The 20490-nt window shown below is 55.2% G+C and overlaps 1 protein-coding gene across 2 annotated transcripts in view; it reads left to right on the top strand.

Moving 5' to 3' along the window:
- Positions 1-20490, top strand: part of CAPN11 (calpain 11) — a 38233-nt gene that overhangs the window by 9997 nt on the left and 7746 nt on the right. For both annotated transcript variants that reach the window (XM_075925039.1, XM_075925040.1), the window contains exons 2-13: positions 5986-6267; positions 6909-6978; positions 14493-14611; positions 14804-14937; positions 15099-15267; positions 16670-16753; positions 16838-16923; positions 17412-17486; positions 17875-18035; positions 18855-19024; positions 19279-19290; positions 19902-20113. In XM_075925039.1, coding sequence (XP_075781154.1) covers positions 6022-6267; positions 6909-6978; positions 14493-14611; positions 14804-14937; positions 15099-15267; positions 16670-16753; positions 16838-16923; positions 17412-17486; positions 17875-18035; positions 18855-19024; positions 19279-19290; positions 19902-20113 — 1538 coding nt within the window. In that variant the 5' untranslated portion in view covers positions 5986-6021. The remainder of the gene's footprint in view (positions 1-5985; positions 6268-6908; positions 6979-14492; positions 14612-14803; positions 14938-15098; positions 15268-16669; positions 16754-16837; positions 16924-17411; positions 17487-17874; positions 18036-18854; positions 19025-19278; positions 19291-19901; positions 20114-20490) is intronic.

Below are 20490 nucleotides of genomic sequence, written 5' to 3' on the forward strand. Positions count from 1 at the left end.
GGGCTGTCGACCCACAGAAAAATCAGTCCGGGGCTGCTCATAAGTGAGAAGCAAAAAAAAGCCCTCTCTGACATGGCCCCCAACTGAAGAGAAAGACATCTCCACATTCCCCTTGCACACCAGAGCCTTGGGGGGGCCATAGCTAGGAGATTTTGTGTTTTCCAGCCCTATAGGAGGATTGCAGGGGGGCTGGAGCACCAGTGTGGTCTCCCCAATGCTGGGGAGGGAGCCCTGAGCCTCAGGGGCTGGATCCAGGCAAGCTGGGGGCCGCATCTGGCCCCCAGACCTTAGGTTCTCCACCCCTGGTATATTCTCTCCCTCCTTACCTCAGTGAGCATCGAAGCAGATGCAGCCAGTGCCTTGATAGGGCGACTTGGTGGGGTGGGAGCCACTTGCACATTGGATTTGAGTCAGGCTTGGTTTCTTGCCCATACTAAAGGAAGCCAGCAAAAGTATAATGTGGGATTTGCCAGGAATTGACCCAGCCTAGCACTGCATTCACTCCCTCCTGATAGGATCTGGGGAGACCACCTCATGACCTAGCCCCATCCAAACTGTGCTGTGCTGAGGGTTGTTGGGGTTTCCTGCCCCACACTGTAGGTGTTCTATGTCCCACCACGCTAGGGGGCTCTGGCACTGGTGCCCCGTAGAATGGGAGGATCCTGGCTGGCAGCAGGGAGGCTGGGGGAATCATAGAATACTAGGACTGGAAGGCACCTCGAGAGGTCGTCGAGTCCAGTCCCCTGCCCTCATGGCAGGACCCAGTACTGTCTAGACCATCCCTGATAGACATTTATCTAACCTACTCTTCAATATCTCCACAGATGGGGATTCCACAACCTCTCTGGGCACTGTGATCCCTGGGGCAAGATTTCTGGCAGCACACGCTACAGAAAAGAGAGTCTAGGTTGGCTATTGCAGTGAGATGTCCTGGGGGTAGCGTAGGGATGTTAAATTTAGTTTAATCAACTAATCCACTAGGTTGATGGATTTTTCCATTGATTAGTTGATAAGCAGGAGAGCCGCAGGAGGGTTTGCTCCCAGCCCGGGAGGTAACCTCCCTGCAGCTCTGCCTTTTAAATGTATTAAGAGCCTGCCAGCTCTTAATACATTTAAAAGGCTGGTGCACAGTACGAGCCAGGAATCAGCTGTCCCGACTCGTGCCAGGTCCCCCCCACTGCACTTCTGATTTTTAAATGTATTAAGCAGAGGCACAGCATCTGGGACTGGGCGCAAGCCAGGAATCAGCTGATTCTCGACTCTCATCCCGTCCCTGCTCCCCCTCTGCCTCCCCTACCCCTGCATTGAGAGGGTGCTGGGGAGAACTTGCTTTTAAACTGTCTCTTCCCCAGCACCGGCTCCTGCTCCCCCCCCTCACCCACCGCTGCCTCTGATAGGGTAGCGCGGGGTGATTGTCTGACCTTAGGACAGATGGAGGGGTGAGGGTCAGCTCCACCAGGGTCCTTCTGCTGCCTTGTGCAAGGAGATGTCTTGTATATTTCCAGCATTGGTCTTGCTAAGTGCCGCCCCCTGTAGGATGAGGAGGAGCCAGCATTGCTGAGGGGGCAGGGATTCCATCAAGCCCTTGGTGTGCTATTTTTTACCTGATGCTTCCCAGCCTCCATGGGCACTAGTGCCAGTACTCTGAGCGAGGTCTCGGCTGTGCCAGCCAGTGCCCATCCCATCAGTAGTGCCCCTCTGTGCTGCCAAGGACCCTGCACTGTCTGCGGTCCCAGAACAGACTCAGGAGCAGCAGCAAGGTGGGTTAGAGTAGACCTTGCTGGATAGAGCTAAGCAGCATACTGGGGCCTGGTGGTCAGGGGAGACCAGTCACATACACCCACAAATTCCAGGGTGGGAGCTGCTAATTAAAGCCTTAATCAGGGGCATGGACTTTGCAGGCCTTTCCTTGTTTGTGGTAGACTCCTTGCCAGCATTCCCTGTAAGCTGAGTGCTTGGGCAGCCATCCAGGAGAAATTCACATGCCACTCAGTGGATTAGCAGAGCGCCCACAGCCGGCAACATGTGTTTCTACTGGTGGTGCATACCCACACATGCCTTGGTGCACATAATAAAATTGATTCTACACATGGATGGAAAAAATTAGAGGGAACATTGCTCCCTGCCTCCACCCATTAGTCACCTACCCAAGAGGTTGCAGTCAAAGCACAGGAAGCTGGGATCTGGCCCAGGTGATCCAGGCTTACGTGGCTGTGGGCCCTATTTGGGAACAGGTGGCTAATGACTGGTGTGGGGAGGGCCACTGTCCACCCATGTCCCCAGCACCGGTGGGCGTTGGTTAGTTGCACACATCTCAACCAGGCCAGAGCTGTGCTCTCACTAATCTGGCATACGGTCTCCTGTGGGGATGGATGGCTGGATGCTCTGGACCTGCCCCTGCATACACATACGCCTCTCCCTCCTGAACCCTCTTGTGGAGGGAAAAATGGCCTGTCAAGCTGGGCGCCATGGCCCAGTTCTACACACTCGCCACAGTGTCTGTGCTATGGAGTGGGGCGTGGGAATGGCTCCTAATTGGGAGGCTGTCCCAGCCAGGGTCCTTGCTATGCTGCCAGCTGGCTCTCACTCAGTCACTTGGTCTCTGTGGCGCTCCTTACCAGGAGGGGCTCTCCTGGAGCAGATGGCACTTTCCCACAGGTGTGGGGAGCCATGCAGCAGGGTCCCATCCCCCCACTGCGACCCGGCTGCCTCCAGGCAGGGCTGCCCAGCCCATGAGCTGCCCAAGGCAAGGAGAGGTGAGAGCAAGGGAAAGGCAGCTGCACCCCAGGAAGTGGGGGAGCATTGCTTATTGAAGGGAGGGGCATAGCTCAAAATGTTCTAGGTTTCTGCCCCCTCCCCCCCCCCACAGAGAGAGAGAGAGAGAGAGAGTCAGCAGGCACTGGCCATCTGCGTTTCCAGGAATCATGCATCCTGTCTGCTCTGAGCTGGGTTTGAGTCATTTTCTCCTGCAGGAGGCGGGCTGCCCCCCTTCACCCCTCAGCAGTTTATCAGCCCAGTGATTCTTGAGCTGGCACCCTACCCAGGGCTGAATCCTATAACTTAGCTTCACAGGACTCCCTGTGGCATGGGGTCCTGGGCAACTGCCCTGCCTACCACTCCCCCCTCCTGCACTTGTGACCCCTTAAAACCTGTCCTGCAGCTCCCAGGCTGGGAAGCCCTGATCTAGACGAGTTGACATACCTGGCTGAGAACCACTGCTCTCGCTCCCTGAGCAGTGCTGGCTCTGTCCTGCAGAGACCTTGCCACTTGCTAATGGGCCTACACATGTGCTGATTCAGCACGGGCTCAGCCAAGGGCCTCAGAAGAAACTATTGTAGGCAAAATCAGCAGTGCAGTGGGAGGGGAGCCTGAGATGCAGCCACTGGGAATGCCTGCCCAGGGCCAGGGGGAGCCTGAGGAGTTCCCACTACAGCCCGCTGCCCCACTCTCACCCATCTCTGAGAAGCGTATCACCCACACCTTCCCCTCACCGACCCGCAGGGAGAGCTAGAAGTGGGACTAGGAGGGACCCAACATCTCCAGTGCCAGTCTCACCCAGCAGGAGCACTGGAGTTCCCACATACAGGGGTCCCCGCTAAAAGTCGCCCTGTTATACATCCGTTCCACACTAAAGTCGTTGACATTTGTAGGAACTGATGCTTTGTAAGTCCTCCCATTCCCCACTATAAGTCATTCAAAACACTTCCCCCCAATTTGCTTAAATGGAAGTCAGCTGCGGGAAAAAAATTCTGCACTTTAAGTTGTTTTGCTATAAGTCCCAAGTTGTTTTTTTTAACGTATCTGGGACTTGTAGCGAGGATCCCCTGTATTCCAGTTCCAGCCTCTATCTGGAGGTGCCATGGGTTGTGGGGCAGGGGCACTGGTGGAGCGGGTGTGCCCACCTATTCCAGGCACTGTAAGCAGGAGTACTGGCCCTGGGAGCAGCTCCCAGCCTCCCCCAAAAGAAGGCACCATGGGGCAGTATCACAGGGACTGGCAGGGCTCCCATCTGTTCCAGTCGCAGAAAGACAGAAAGAGCTGTCAGCAACAAGCATTGCCTTTGGAGGTGGGGGGGAGGGGCAGCTGAGGTGGGCAGGATTCCTGCTTGCTTGGCCCCTTTGCAGCCAAATCTGAAATCCCTGTGTGCTGCTTGGTTCAGAGTTTCAGAAGTGGAGCTACCCTCCCCTACCCCCATCTGCTCGGAGCTGGGGACCACAGCAGCTCTGTTTGTTCAGCCTAACATTATTGTGGATGGAAATGTGGCCTGTCAGGCTGGAAGCCATGGCCCAGTTCTGCACATTAGCGACACTGCCTGTGCTGTAGAGTGGGGTGTGGGAATAGCCCCCACTGTGTATGGCCACCCCAGGGGTCCTTTCTGTGCTGACAATGGGCCCAAGCTCTGTTAATTGTTCTGAGCCAAAAACCAATCTGTAAGGAGAAGATGGTTACTTGGTGGGCGGAACTTTCCAGCCTATTGAAGTAATGGCTGAAAGTACTGGTCAGAGTCCAGAATACAGCAGCTGGATGGTCTACAGCCTTCTCCATAAAGCTGCACTGTTGCATTGCGCACTGGACCAGCTCTGGGCTCCCCACACACAGCTCTGCCAGTGCCCCTCAGCCCTGCCCTGCAGCCCCCTGCTATCCCAGCCCTGGGCTCCCCACACACAGCTCTGCCAGTGCCCCTCCCCCTGCCCTGCAGCCCCCAGCTATCCCAGCCCTGGGCTCCCCTCACACAGCTCTGCCAGTGCCCCTCAGCCCTGCCCTGCAGCCCCCTGCTATCCCAGCCCTGGGCTCCCCACACACAGCTCTGCCAGTGCCCCTCCCCCTGCCCTGCAGCCCCCAGCTATCCCAGCCCTGGGCTCCCCCCACACACAGCTCTGCCAGTGCCCCTCAGCCCTGCCCTGCAGCCCCCTGCTATCCCAGCCCTGGGCTCCCCACACACAGCTCTGCCAGTGCCCCTCCCCCTGCCCTGCAGCCCCCTGCTATCCCAGCCCTGGGCTCCCCACACACAGCTCTGCCAGTGCCCCTCCCCCTGCCCTGCAGCCCCCTGTTACCACAGCCCTGGGCTCCCCACACACAGCTCTGCCAGTGCCCCTCCCCCTGCCCTGCAGCCCCCTGCTATCCCAGCCCTGGGCTCCCCACACACAGCTCTGCCAGTGCCCCTCCCCCTGCCCTGCAGCCGCCTGCTATCCCAGCCCTGGGCTCCCCACACACAGCTCTGCCAGTGCCCCTCCCCCTGCCCTGCAGCCGCCTGCTATCCCAGCCCTGGGCTCCCCACACACAGCTCTGCCAGTGCCCCTCCCCCTGCCCTGCAGCCGCCTGCTATCCCAGCCCTGGGCTCCTGTGACTTAGTGAGGGGTACCTTGCTGGTTGCTATGCTGGGCAGTGGGCTGTGAGTGACATCTGCTGTCTGTAGCGCGGCCCAGCAGGGTAGGGGATGAGTCATTATGCAAGGGGGCTCCGAACCTGTCCGACCACTTATCTCCCAGGGAGCGGAACAATGGGAAGAAGGCAGAGGGGAGCCCTGGCTGGGAGGCAGGGCTGGAAGAGAGTGGTAGTTTCGTCTGGGAAGCAGGGGAGAAGGAGCTAGGGAGGGGGGCTGGGATTGTAGGGCCCAGCCACCCCCCATCTCAAGGGGGGGCACTGAGGCCTCCTAGCCCCGGTTCCTGTAACCAGATTACATCTGTGCTGTGCTATATTCTGGAGAAGCAATAAACTCCCTCTATTCTACTGGCTGGTGGAGTCTGTTCATGCCACTACGGGGGTGCAGGAGGTGGGTAACCCCAATGTGCCGCCACAGCTCCCCACACACAGCTCTGCCAGTGTGCCTTACTCCCAACTCTGCCTCTTCTCTGAATCTTCTTCCAAACTCTGCTTTCCTAGCCATTCCTGAATCTCCTCTTCCCCAGCATCCCCCCTCCCCAACACGCACGCACGCATGCGCCCTGCTGTGCCATGTCTCATCTGGTGCCTTTCTAATTGCAGGGGAGGTGCTGAAGCTAGTGCAGCCTGTGCCTGGCCATGATGCCCTTTGGGGGAATTGCCGCCCGGCTGCAGAGAGACCGGCTGCGAGCAGAGGGAGTGGGTGAGCACCACAATGCCGTCAAGTACCTGAACCAGGACTACGAGGCTCTGAAGCAGCAGTGTCTGGAGAATGGCACACTCTTCGAGGATCCCCAGTTCCCAGCTGTCCCCTCCGTCCTCGGCTTCAAGGAGCTGGGCCCAAATTCTGGCAAGACGCAAGGGTTGCGCTGGAAGCGCCCGTCGGTAAGTGCCTGGCTCTCTCCTTTGTGGGACCTATATCGTCCGTCTGGATCCATGCAGTCACGAGGCCCTGGGCTTTGAGAGCTGCTCTGCCCGGTGACCGCTCTGTGGCGCTCCATCCCTTATTCCTTGGCTCCCTCTGCCTGCCCCAGGCCCCATCTCCCTCAGATGCCCTCCTCCCCACAGGGTGCCAAGGGAGTTCTGTTTGCTTGTTGCCTGCTCTGTGCCTGTAGCCTTCTGCAGGGAGTTCCTTTTCCCTCAGTTAGATCCAGGCATTGAAATTTGGGGGTAGGTCTCAGGGTCACTCCCGCCCCTTCTGCATGGAATCAGACTTGTGCAGGGGTGTGCGCATGTTGTCTTCAGCGACTGGGACCCTCAGTGTGAGTTCTCGTACCATGGCCACTAGCGAGGCTTGAGGCCTTTCTCTGCAGCAGAAGGGCTCAAGGTCATTCCCCACTGATCCCTTTGGAGTGGTTACAGTCCCTGCCCTTGCCCACTGCTGGTGGCACTGGGCACCCATCTCCCCTGAGAGTGCTGCCACCCCTGCTCTCTGAACCAGTCCAGCTGACAGCTACTGGGTAGAGATCAGCACGCAGAGCCTGCTGAGAGCTGGTGCCGGCTTTTGAGTCTCTGCCCTTCTGCAGGAAATCGTGAGTGACCCTCAGTTTATTGTTGGAGGTGCCACGAGGACGGACATCTGTCAAGGGGCTTTAGGTAAGTACTGTACACCCAGTCCCTGCACAGCAGCACCTGGGGTTCAGTATAGGGTGGGGAGCAGGGGTTTGGGTAAGGAGTGCTCAAATGGATTGAAATTGGGGGGAGGGTCCTCTCTCAAGTGCAAAGTGAGGACCACAGTGGCAGGGGCCAGGAATTAATAAGGGGCAATTTCCCAGCATTCTTTCCAGGAGGTGGGGAAGTGACCCCAGGGCGCCAGTCAAATCAACGCTTCTATGACTTCTGTTCTTCCACTATAATCCCGCCGAGCCCTGGAGCTCTGGTTCCAACCAGCTCACCAGGATCTAAGTAAGGCTTCCCTCCTGTTTAACTCTATGGAAAGGGCAGGGGCTCACAACCCCTTCCTTTGTGTGCCTGACTCTTGCTTACAGTAGTACCTGGACATCCCAGTCAGGAGTCCACACCCCATTGTGCTAGACACTGTGCGTCCTTGTCTGTAGAATCATAGAATCATAGGACTGGAAGGGACCTCGAGAGGTCATCGAGTCCAGACCCCGCCCTCAAGGCAGGACCAAGCTCCGTCTACACCATCCCTGACAGATGTCTGTCTAACCTGTTCTTAAATATCTCCAGAGAGGGAGATTCCACCACCTCCCTTGGCAATTTATTCCAATATTTGACCACCCTGACAGTTAGGAATTTTTTCCTAATGTCCAATCTAAACTTCCCCTGCTGCACTTTAACCCCATTACTCCTTGTCCTGTCCTCAGAAACCAAGAGGAACAAATTTTCTCCTTCCTCCTTGTGACACCCTTTTAGATATTTGAAAACCGCTATCATGTCCCCCCTTAATCTTCTTTTTTCCAAACTAAACAAGCCCAGTTCATGAAGCCTGGCTTCATAGGTCATGTTCTCTAGACCTTTAATCATTCTTGTCACTCTTCTCTGTACCCTTTCCAATTTCTCCACATCTTTCTTGAAATGTGGCGCCCAGAACTGGACACAGTACTCCAGCTGAGGCCTAACTAGTGCAGAGTAGAGCGGCAGAATGACTTCACGAGTTTTACTTACAACACACCTGTTGATACAACCTAGAATCATATTTGCTTTTTTTGCAACAGCATCACACTGTTGACTCATATTCAACTTGTGGTCCACTATGACCCCTAGATCCCTTTCCGCCATGCTCCTTCCTAGACAGTCGCTTCCCATCTTGTATGTATGGAACTGATTGTTCCTTCCTAAGTGGAGCACTTTGCATTTCTCTTTATTAAACCTCATCCTGTTTACCTCTGACCATTTCTCTAACTTGCTAAGGTCATTTTGAATTATGTCCCTATCCTCCAAAGAAGTTGCAACCCCACCCAGTTTGGTATCATCTGCAAACTTAATAAGCGTACTCTCTATCCCAATATCTACATCATTGATGAAGATATTGAACAGTAAGGGTCCCAAAACAGACCCTTGCGAAACTCCACTTGTTATCCCTTTCCAGCAGGATTTAGCACCGTTAACAACAACTCTCTGACTATGGTTATCCAGCCAATTATGCACCCACCTTATCGTGGCCTTATCTAAGTTATATTTGCCTAGTTTATCAATAAGAATATCATGCGAGACCGTATCAAATGCCTTACTAAAGTCTAGGTATATGATATCCACCGCTTCTCCCTTATCCACAAGGCTCGTTATCCTATCAAAGAAAGCTATCAGATTAGTTTGGCATGACTTGTTCTTCACAAACCCATGCTGGCTATTCCCTATCACTTTATTACCTTCCAAGTGTTTGCATATGATTTCCTTAATTACCTGCTCCATTATCTTCCCTGGCACAGACGTTAAACTGACCGGTCTGTAGTTTCCTGGGTTATTCTTATTCCCCTTTTTATAGATGGGCACAATATTTGCTCTTTTCCAGTCTTCTGGAATCTCCCCTGTCTGCCATGATTTTTCAAAAATCATAGCTAAAGGCTCAGATACCTCCTCTATCAGCTCCTTGAGTATCCTGGGATGCATTTCATCAGGACCTGGTGACTTGCTGACATCTAACTTTCCTAAGTGATTTTTAACTTGTTCTTTGTGTATCCTATCTTCTAAACTTACCCTCTCTCTGCTTGTATTCACTACGTTAGGCACACCTCCAGACTTCTCGGTGAAGACCGAAACAAAGAAGTCATTGAGCATCTCTGCCATTTCCAAGTTTCCTGTTACTGCTTCTCCCTCCTCACTAAGCAGTGGGCCTACCCTGTCCTTGGTCTTCCTCTTGCTTTTAATGTATTTATAAAAGGTCTTCTTGTTTCCCTTTATGCCTATAGCTAGTTTGATCTCATTTTGTGCCTTTGCCTTTCTAATCTTGCCCCTGCATTCCCATGTTGCTTGCCTATATTCATCCTTTGTTGTTTGTCCTAGTTTCCATTTTTTATATGACTCCTTTTTTATTTTGAGATCATGCAAGATCTCCTTGTTAAGCCAAGCTGGTCTTTTGCCATATTTTCTATCTTTCCTACACAGCGGAATTGTTTGCTTTTGGGCCCTTAACGTCCCTTTGAAATACTTCCAACTCTCCTCAGTTGTTTTTCCCTTCAGTCTTGCTTCCCATGGGACCTTACCTACAAGTTCTCTGAGCTTATCAAAATCTGCCTTCCTGAAATCCATTACCTCAATTGTGCTGGTTTCCCTTCTACCTTTCCTTAAGATCATGAACTCTATTATTTCATGATCACTGTCCCCTATACTGTCTTCCACTTTCAAGTTCTCAACTAGTTCCTCCCTATTTGTTAAAACCAAATCCAGAACAGCTTGTCCTCTGGTAGCTTTTTCAACCTTCTGAAACAGAAAGTTGTCTCCAATGCAGTCCAGAAACTTATTGGATAGCCTGTGCCCCGCTGTGTTAGTTTCCCAACATATGTCTGGATAGTTGAAGTCCCCCATCACCACCAAATCTTGGGCTTTGGATAGTTTTGTTAATTGTTTAAAAAAGGCCTCATCCACCTCTTCCACCTGGCTAGGTGGCCTGTAGTAGACTCCCAGCATGATATCACCCTCGTTTTTTACCCCTTTTAGCTTAACCCAGAGACTCTCTACACAGCTATCTCCTACGTTCATCTCCACTTCAGTCCAAGTGTGTACATTTTTAATATACAAGGCAACCCCTCCTCCCTTTTTTCCCTGTCTGTCCTTCCTGAGCAAACCGTACCCTTCCATACCAACATTCCAATCATGCATCCCATCCCACCAGGTTTCTGTAATACCAATGATATCATAGTTGTATTTATTGGTTAGCAATTCCAGTTCTTCCTGCTTATTACCCATACTTCTCGCATTTGTATATAGGCATCTAAGATTCTGATTTGATCTTGCCTCCCTGTTGTGCCCTGACCCTCCTTTCTCCTTGCCATTATAGGCCGTAGTCCCCCCCCATTTCCAACCCATCTCCCAGTCCCGCACATTCAGCACTTACCTGTGGGCTTTGCTCACCTGTCCTCCTCGAACCTAGTTTAAAGCCCTCCTCACAAGGTTAGCCAGTCTGTGTCCAAACAAGGCCTTCCCACTCCTGGAAAGGTGAACTCCATCTCCGCCAAGCAGTCCCTCCTGGAAGAGCACCCCGTGATCAAGGAAGCCGAATCCCTCCTGGCAACACCATCGTCGCAGCCAGGCATTCACCTCCAGGATGCACCTCTCTCTGCCTGGGCCCCTACCTTTGACAGGAAGGATCTAAGAGAATACCACCTACGCTCCAAACTCCTTCACCCATACTCCCAAAGCCCTGTAGTCACACTTGATCCGCTCAGTGTCACACCTGGCAGTATCATTTGTGCCCACGTGGATGAGTAGCATGGGGTAGTAGTCAGAGGGCCGGATAATCCTCGACAATGCCTCTGTAACATCTCGGATACAGGCCCCTGGCAGACAGCATACCTCTCGAGATGAACTGTCAGGGCGACAGATGGGTGCCTCCGTTCCCCTCAGAAGAGAGTCTCCAACCACCACTACCCTACGTTTCTTCCTCGCAGTGGTGGCAGGAGACTGCTCAACTTTGGTGGTGCAAGGCCTCGTCTCCTCCACCGTGGGGGGTGACTCCTTGTCTCCTGCAGAAAGTAAAGTGTAACTGTTATGTAACAACACAGTGGGAGGGTTAGGAGCAGGGGTGGAACACTGCCTGCTGCCAGAAGTAACCAGCTGCCAGTGCTCACCCTGCACCACCGCCTCCTCCATAAGTGGCTGGTCAACAGTCCCACATCCTAGGACAGTGACCTCAGTGGACTCCACAGGAATACTGTCCAGGAATTCCTCATGGCCTCGAATGCTCCTCAGCCTGGCCACCTCCTCCTGTAGCTCTCCCACCTGCTGCCTGAGAGATTCCACCAGCAGGCACCTTTCACAACGGTTGTCTCCCCCAGCCTGGAGATCACTCAGTGGGAATTGCAAGCCACAAATACCGCAAGACCACACCAGGACCTGGGTAGAGGCATCCATGCTCAGGTTCTGTCTGGATACAGGCACAGGTGGAGGAGACAGGAGAAGTACTGGCACAAGCGCTTCAGGTCTTCATCACCATCAGTAACTCCCTCTGCTCAACTCCCTCTTCAACTCCCCTGTAATAAGCCAGTTCCTGCTCCAGAGAGCTTTCAACCTTGGCATGTGCTGAGAAGGGATAGGGACAAGGCAAGGTAACAGAGCGCAGACTGTGCATGGTGATGGTGGCCGCTCACATAGTGTTTTGCGTGCGGTGTGGTGGAGATGCAATTCAAGGGCTGTGCAGTGGCCCTGCTGATTTTCACAGGGAATGCCTTCCAGGCATGAGGGGAACAAGAGAGAAAGCACAGAGATGGCCCATGGTCTGCGAAGGCTGAGGGAGGCTGTCTGGATAATCTATTAGGTGGGTAGGGTCGAGTAGGGCAGAATGTTAAAGATGAAACCAAGTAGCTTGTGTTTGATGCTGGAGAAGGAGGATCCCATTGAGGGACCCAAAGAGGAAGGTGACACAGTCAGAATGATCTTAGCAGCAATAGGGATCAAGATGGGATGGAATCACAGACATGTAGGGCTGGCAGGGACCCCAAGCATTTGTCTAATTCAGCCCCTCATGCTGAAGCAGGACTAAGGAAACGTAGACACATTCCTGCCATGGATGGTCTAACCTGTTCTTAGAAACCTCCAGTGTCGCAGAGTCCGCAGCCTCCCTAGGTAATCTATTCCAGCACTGAGCTTTCTGTAGTCTGAAAGTTTCCCTGACAGCTAGCCCAAGTCTCCCACGCTATAGTGAAGCCAGTCATTTCCTGCTCTACCCTGAGAATGCTTAATCACTGTTCTCTTTATAACAGCTCTTCACATATGAGGAGGCTGTTTTCAGGTCCCCTCAGCAGGCTGTCCTAAAATTCTGCTTGTTAAACTGCTGCTGTGTTCCACCCCAGAGAAGGCTGCATTTCAGATCTGGGGAAGTGACTCCTGTGTCTAGTCTGTAGTACTCCTTGGATCCTCTGGGAATGCCAAAAGCTGTCATGGCTCTGGGTGGACAGCTACAAAGCTGGGCTGGGCATGCTCTTACAGGAGAGTGGCATGATCCCCAAATCCTCTCAGCAGGCAAAATTAGCTGCAATTTTCAGGCTGATCTGCCAAGAGTCTGTCCAGGACAGAGCCATGCCCAGAATAAAGGTGGGAGGCTGCAGGCCAGAATTGAGAGGCATAGGCAGAGTGGAGTGGATGGGCCAACACTGGAATGGTAAGGTGAGGGGAGCTGTGGATCAGGAATGAGGGCATTGATGCAGCTGGAGCTAGGGCCCCAGGACTGGGAGAGCAGGGGGAGTTGCTAGTCAAGATGGCCAGGCACTGGCACAGCTGGGGTAAGGCAGGACACTCAGTGGGGTCCCCCTGGCATCACCGCCATCTCCAGAGCAGGCACTGCTGCCTCTGCCCTGCTGGGGTTAGTGAGTGGAGCACATGTCCCAAGCCCAGCCGTGCCTGGGCAGGAAGTTCCCAGGGAGCTGAGTCATGCGGGGAGGGTTGTTGTGGCTTGTGGGTTGTTGGTTGTTGTAGTGATGGTGCGTGTGTTGGTGCCTAGTCTATATTTAGAATTCCCAGGGAGATGTCAAAACTAGGCACAGCCCCTGAGTCTAGTCCAGAGGAGCCTCTGAGTCCAGGCCTGGTTCTTCTGCTGGGGGCTTCCCTGCTCTGCCTCTGGGGAGCGCTCTTTTTCATCCCCCTCCCTGCCCCCTGTGTCCCCTCTAGCTGTTCCCCTCCCCCAGCCTGTGCACCATTTCCCAACTGCACCCAGGTTCCATCTCCCATCTATCTCTTGGGTCACCACCTGGCCAATATTTGACCAGCCCTGCCAGGATTTTGTGTGGATTTACCTGTTGCTAGAAAAATAATTAAATTTTCCGGGTTTTTTTTTTTTTTTTTTTTTTGTAATGTGGGTCTAAAGGTTTGCATTGTTGTCACAATAGACGGGGATAGCCGCTGTTCAAAGTTTCTGCATTCAATTAAAGAGGCTGGAGTAGTCCCACTTCTGCAGTTTAAGTGCTGGCAGATGAAGGCGGTTAAAAATACAACAGCCATCCGCCCAGCAGCACACAAGTGCAGCGAGCCCCTGTGAGAGAAAGTTTGGGTCACGCCAAAGTGAGTAGAAGTGTGAGGTGAAGGAAGAGCAGGGCGAAGGTGGGAGTGATCCTCCCCCCACAACCCCGGGGAAAAAAAAAACGCTAACAGCAAAAAACCTGCATATTAGTGACAGCTGGCTGAATGAGACAGACTACAAAGAGTGGCTTGCAAGCTGTGCTGATAAAACAAACCTTCCCTTTGTTATCAGTCATGTCTAGACGTGTTATCTCTCTAGATACTATAAGGGGGTGGGGGATGTTGCGGAGTGGCCTTGTGGTGGGGGGTTGGGCTTGCTTGTGTGGAGGATGCTGGGTTTTTGGGTGTTTCGGAAGGGGTAACTCCATCTGTCTCCTGGCGCCCTCAGCTGCTTGCCATTCACTGCCTGGCTCCTGCCTGCAGGCCAAGGCAGCCTGGCTTGTTCACTTCTGACTGACAGGAGCACCTGAGGGGAAGGCACAAGCTGGCTGGCCACCCAGCAGTTCCTGCCCTCCCTGTGGCTCTGAGATACTCTGGGATGGAGTGCAAACCACAGGGCACAGTGCTGGAAGCCCCTGGTGGTCCATGCATCCAACCCCACTGGGCCCTGGGGCTCTGCCTGCAGAGCACATGGGGCATCCTTCTGTATCCACAGGGCTACCCAGGGATCTTGTGGGGGTGGAGTATATGGCCCAGAATCCCTGGGAGGAAGCTGCTGTGACTGCAACCCTCACCTCACCCCGCCCCATGTTAACTCTTCAGTGCCTGGGTTCTGTGCGCCCCAGGGATGTGACTGGCTCTTGTGACGTAGTGGGCAGCAGGCTGGAGGAACCCATGTGGCCTGCCTGGGCAGGGAAGATGTTGAGGTAGAAGTGGGGAGGGATACAGTCTCCAGTTCCAGTCACTCGGCAGGGAAGCTGTAGGGAGCAGAAGGCTGGGGCAGATATGGTGGCTGACCTCACTTCCTTGTTCCTCAGGTGACTGCTGGCTATTGGCTGCCATTGGCTCCCTCACCCTCAACGAGGATCTCCTGCACCGCGTGGTGCCCCATGGGCAGAGTTTCCAGGAGGACTATGCTGGAATCTTCCACTTCCAGGTGGGGCCAAAGGCCAGGCAGCTTCCTCCCCACAGCGTGTTTTGCAGAGCCAGCCCAGGCCTGCCCCATGGCTCTGGCCTGCTACACTGAGTAATAGAGACTTGGCCCCTCTCTGCTCCCAGCTCCACAGCTGTCCCTGTCCAGAGGAGCCTGGTCCTGCCCCACTCACCCCCAGCTCTCCTCCCTCCCCAGATCTGGCAGTTCGGCGAGTGGGTGGACGTGGTGGTTGATGACCGGCTGCCGACCAAGGACGGGGAGCTGGTGTTCGTGCACTCAGCAGAGTGCACTGAGTTCTGGAGTGCACTGCTGGAGAAGGCCTATGCCAAGTGAGTGCCCTCCCAGCTGGGCCTGGGGCCAGCGAGGTTGGGGAGGGTGTGCGGCTGAGTGGGGAGCACATCTCTGAGGACTCCTCCTCAGATCTGGGGAGCAGCCGGTGAGTCCCGGTGCTGTCTGCCCTGGCTCATCCCCGGCCTTGTCTGGGCTGCAGGCTGAACGGCTCCTATGAGGCCCTGTCGGGGGGCAGCACCACAGAGGGCTTTGAGGATTTCACCGGCGGCGTGTCGGAAATGTATGACCTCAAGCAGCCGCCCAGAGACCTATCCAGGATCATCCACAAGGCGCTGGAGAGGGGATCCCTGCTTGGCTGCTCCATCGACGTAAGGGGTTTTCTCTGCCCTTCCCTAAGGGATTGTGGTGTGGGGAGCTTGGGGCCCTTTCCTCTCCTTCTACCACTGGCTCTGAGGCCAGATTGCTCCTCGCAGTGCCCAGCTGCCCAGGGGAAGATATAAAATAGCCCTTGGCTGGGTCACAAGTCCCTCAATAGAGAGGCTAATCCCCAGCTGGTCTCCCACCCCCACCCCTGCAGGGCTGGCCGAAGAGACCCCCACCAGATCCCTCCCATCTGAGGTCAGCATGGCCCCCTGCTGAGCCCCAGGGGGGGGGCCGGAACTGGGTTAGTCCTGGCAGATGTCGCTGGCAGGGGAGTCCTGTGGGTGCAAAAAGACCATTCATGCCCCTCTGCCCCACTGGAGGGTTTTGGAGCAGGCATGTGTCTACTTGGTGCCCCCTTGTGGTGACATAGCGAATCCACACCCACCGAACAGTCATTTCCTAGGGGGCCAGAAAACCAAGACCTCCCCTCAAACAACTCTTGGGTTGGGTCAGTCCAACCCTCTGAGGAGAGGACCCGGGGGGGGGGGAGGCTCCAGCATTAGCCCCCCAACCAGAAGGGTCCCAGGAGATGTACTGTGCAGTAGGGGGATTCCCCTCGCCAGACCTTTGCCTTAGGTACAGGCATTCACACACTGGGCAGTATCCATTCATCTCTCCCTGTGTCCCATGGAACCCATCACATTGCAGCCATCACTTCAGCAGAGCCCTCGGGGTTGCTGCTGCAGGGAGGGCGAGCGAACTCTGTCCAGGCCAGTCCCACCTGTGGCAGCTTGCCAGGAGCCCAGAGGTTGCTCCCAATGTGCTATAGGGACTGCACCTTTGCTCATTTAATAGGGAGACTGTTGCTCCCCGCATGCAGTGCGGTGAATGGCAGGGCTGCTGGAACAATGCATGCTGGGGCTTGTAGTCGCCATGGACAGCATCTCCCAATGGGAGGGGCTTTGTTTTGGGTACCTCGAGCCAGTGCTGGAACAGTTTGTATAGTAGGAATGCTGACTGACAGCCATTGACCCAAGCTGTAAGTCCTGTGTACCATGGAAACCTCTTCAAGCCAGGGGGTGCAACAGCCCCCCAGCAGCCATAGATCCAGCCCCTATGCCTTGAAATGCTTTTGTTGTATTGCGCTAAGGGCAGGCATTTGCCAGGCTGGCACTTGAGGCACAGGCAAGGGCGAGGTAGCTAACTCCCCATGGCAGCTAAATAGATTGGCCCACATCTACAGTCCTGATCCTCTGTGGGGCCCCTCTCTGGGGCTGGAGCGGCTCAGGATGGGGGCTCCCTGTGGGCTGGCAGCAGGACGCAGGTGTCAGTGTCTCCTTAGCTAGAAGAGGAGGTGCTGGCTCTGGACTGGGGGAGATGCACTGATGCCTTGTCCTTTCCCCTCAGATCACAAGTGCCTTTGACATGGAAGCAGTGACCTTCAAGAAGCTGGTGAAGGGACATGCCTACTCTGTCACAGGTTTTTCCGAGGTGAGCGGCTGCCTGGAACCTAAAGGAAATGCATGGCTCAGCCAGTGGTATCAGTTTAACCTTTTGATCTCTGAATTTTGCCAGGTGGATTACCGGGGTCGCCAGGAAGAGCTCATCCGAATCAGGAACCCCTGGGGTCAGGTGGAGTGGACTGGAGCCTGGTGCGACGGGTGGGTGAGAAACGGCTGCCAGGCCGGCCACGCATGGTACTGCTAGGAGGGAGCGCTTGCAGTGTGTGGTCTGGGTGCCATGCACGTGGCACTGCTAAGAGAGCTCACAGCTCGCCATGCCAAGGCTAATGGGGTAGTTGAGTCACTTAAAAGCTGGTTCCCCCCAGCACTGTCTCCAAAAGGGGGTTGGGGAGGCAGAGGCACACCAGGGTGCGAGCTGGGACTCAGCTGTCCTGGCTCACACCTGGTCCCTTGCTGTGCCTCTGCTTTTTAAATGTAGTAAATGCCACCCGGCTCTGTAGCTATCCCCCTTGTGGCTCTGTAGTTTCCCCTCTTATCAACTAATCACATCATTAATGGAAATTCCATCAACTACTCAATTAGCTGATTAAATGCAATGTAACATCCTTAGCACTGGGGCACCAGGCAGGCTGGCATAGCTCAGTGTCGGTGTGCCCTGTCTAACTGCCTGTCTCCTGCCATCCCAGCTCCTCTGAGTGGAACAATGTGGACCCCTCGCAGAGGGAGGAGCTGCAGCTGAAAATGGAGGATGGCGAGTTCTGGTGAGTATCAGCACAGACAGATGGTGCCACTCTCTGGCACCTGCGAGGCAGGGCAGCCTGCAGCTTTGGCAGGCCTGAGGCGGGGCCGTAGGTTCTGATCCGGGGGAAGGGAGAATAGCATGCTTTGTCCTAACTGGCTGGAATCCTGCCAGATCAGGAGACTAGGAAAATGTCTCCATCTCCCCAGGGAATAACTCTGCTCTTCTGTGGCCCTTCCACCCAGCCAGTCGCTTCCGAGCTGGCCAGCAGAGCTAGGAAGGTGAAGGTCCCCTGGATGGGAGACTGGGAGCCCCCGTTCCCTCACCACTGCTGACAAAACCCCCTGGCAAAGAGAGCCAGGCTGTGTGGAGCCTCAGTCTTTTCTCTGCCTCCCCTCCCCCGTGCTCAGGATGGCTTTCAGGGACTTCATGAGGGAGTTCAACAGGCTGGAGATCTGTAACCTGACCCCTGATGCCCTGGACAAGGACAGCCTGAGCAAGTGGCACACAACCCTGTTCGAGGGCTCCTGGCGTCGAGGCAGCACAGCAGGGGGCTGCAGGAACCACCCAGGTACCACTCACCGCCAGCCTGCTCCTTAAGGGGATGTCTGTGCTGCAGCCTCAGCCTAGATTCCAGTTCAGGCTTGGCATAATCCCCTTTCCACCAGCATGCAAATTGCACTAACCAGGGCTCTAATCGGGCAGGAGATCCAAGGGGTTCAAGCCCTATTGCTCTGTAGTGTAGATGCAGCTCTATTGGGCTCCTGCTCAGGGAATCTGCCAAAAGTATCCTACGGGCCAGCTTCCTGTGTCCTCTGGACAGCCGGGTTTGGTGAGCAGGCAGGTTTTCCGGGACCGAACCATGAACAAAACACTAGAGCAGCCACATCTATGGGAGGGTGCTAGGAGTCTAGGATATGAGTAGCTGGACTTGTGCCCATGATGCACTGTAGATGCTGAAGACCCAGGCTGGGACTCAGCGGTTCTTAACCAGGGATTACAAATGAGTGTAGACGCTCAGGCCCTAGGTTAGCAAACCCCGGGACTGCTGACTCGGGTTCTACTAACCCAGTGTAGACATACCCTAAGGTGCCAGTTTCCATGTGTGTGTGATCGGGGAGCTGGGTGATGCTCTGGGAACAGGTCTCCCATGGGGAGAGGTTGTGGGGCCTGCCGTTGCTCTGACAGGGGGCAGCCCATGGCAAGGAACTACCTCTGCAACCCAGCCCATTTGAGCCCTGCGACAAGGAGGGAGTGGCTGGTGATCAGAGACACAGGGCGGATGCAGGAGCCTAGCCCTTGTGCAGCGTCACTGTGGGGAAGTGGGCGTGATGGGGAGAGGAGGTTGTGGGCCCTGCTCACCTGTTATCCCGCATGCTCGTCCCTGCAGCCACCTTCTGGATTAACCCCCAGTTCAAGATCAAGCTCCTAGAGGAGGACGATGACCCTGAGGACAACGAGGTGGCCTGCAGCTTCCTGGTAGCCTTGATGCAGAAGCACCGGCGGAAGGAGCGGCGGGTGGGGGGCGACATGCACACCATTGGCTTTGCCGTCTACGAGGTAAGCCTCTGGGAGTCACTCAGCACCCCCTGAAGGTGGCAAATCCCCCTCCCCACCCATGTGGAGGCGGTACTAGCTGAACCCCAGGGAGAGCCAGAGAAGGGATCACAACACCCTTCCCTTTATTATTCCCCATGAGTGGGGTGGCACTTGCCACTTGCCCCCATAGAGTAGTGAATGCAACAGGGAGTGGTCAGGGGCTCTGATCCCCTCCCCCCACCCCGGTCCTAATCTCTCTCTCCTTCTTTCCACAGGTCCCAGAGGAGGTACGTCCTGCGCTGCCAAGCCCCGCCGCTGGAGTGTGTGAGGGGGTGCTGGGGTTGACAGGAAGTGGCCCATGCTCCTGAGATCCACCACCAGCCATGGGCACTTCCTTCCTCGGCCTTTTGTCCTTCCAGTACCCTGCTAGGGCAACCCCTGGCCACGCCTCTCCGGGGCTGGCAGTAGAGAGCATGCTAAAGTGGGCTTGGCGAGGTAATGCCAGGAGGAGCTGCCTGGTCTCGGCCTAGCTAGGGGAACAACAGGGGCTCTGCCTGCTAGGCTGGGGCAGGGAGAGCCCCCTGGAGTAATCACTCACTGCAGTGTGTGCATGCACATGGGGTGGGGCTTTTGCCTTGTCCTCAGAAGATGCAGTATTGGCCAGTGTTGAGAACAGCTGCTGGATTAGCTGGGCCGTGAGTAGGACAGGGTGAGGCTGGGCTAGTCTAGCAACTTCCTGGGGGTGGTCTTTTTGGGATGGCTAGGGTTGGTGGGTGCCTTCCAGAGCAGTGAATCTGCCTCTGTGCTGGTATTCTCACCTGTCTGGTGCCCTGTGCCCTGGGCAGCTGCGTCCCTGCCCTTGCCTGGGCTGTTACACAGGGCTGTGTTTGGTCCCCAGGCCCAGGGCTGCCAGAACGTGCACCTGAAGAAGGAGTTCTTCCTGCGGAACCAGTCCCGGGCTCGCTCCGAGACTTTCATCAACCTCCGGGAGGTGAGCAACAAGATCCGGCTGCCCCCAGGCGAGTACCTCATCGTGCCCTCCACCTTCGAGCCACACAAGGAATCTGACTTTGTCCTGCGCGTCTTCACGGAGAAGCAGTCTGACACAGAGTGAGTCCACATGTGGGAGGAGCGACCAGGTCTCGAAATGGTAGCCCAGCTCAGGCGTGGCTTGGTTCAGGTGGTCCCTGGGCAGATCTGGCTGAGTAGGAAGCTTCTCCAGAACCTGCTTACATAGGGATAGGGAAGGGCAGAGCCTGCCCGGTTTGGGCATTGGGATTGGGGTCCCACACAGCTGTGGGGGAGGGACTTGACCCTGCCCTGTCCATCACTCCAGGTCTGTGCTACTGTGTCTCAGCACTTTGAATCCCTTGGGTGTCTGTCTCCACTCAGTTCGGGGGTAGGACAGGGTTCTCAGGAGGAGTTCCTTGGTCCCCTCTCTCCGGGGTCTCAGAGCTAAGGTTTCTGTCCCCAAACCTCCTGGCCTG

The sequence above is a fragment of the Pelodiscus sinensis genome, chromosome 3 (genome assembly GCF_049634645.1).
Source record: "Pelodiscus sinensis isolate JC-2024 chromosome 3, ASM4963464v1, whole genome shotgun sequence".
In the NCBI taxonomy this organism is placed as follows: domain Eukaryota; kingdom Metazoa; phylum Chordata; order Testudines; family Trionychidae; genus Pelodiscus; species Pelodiscus sinensis.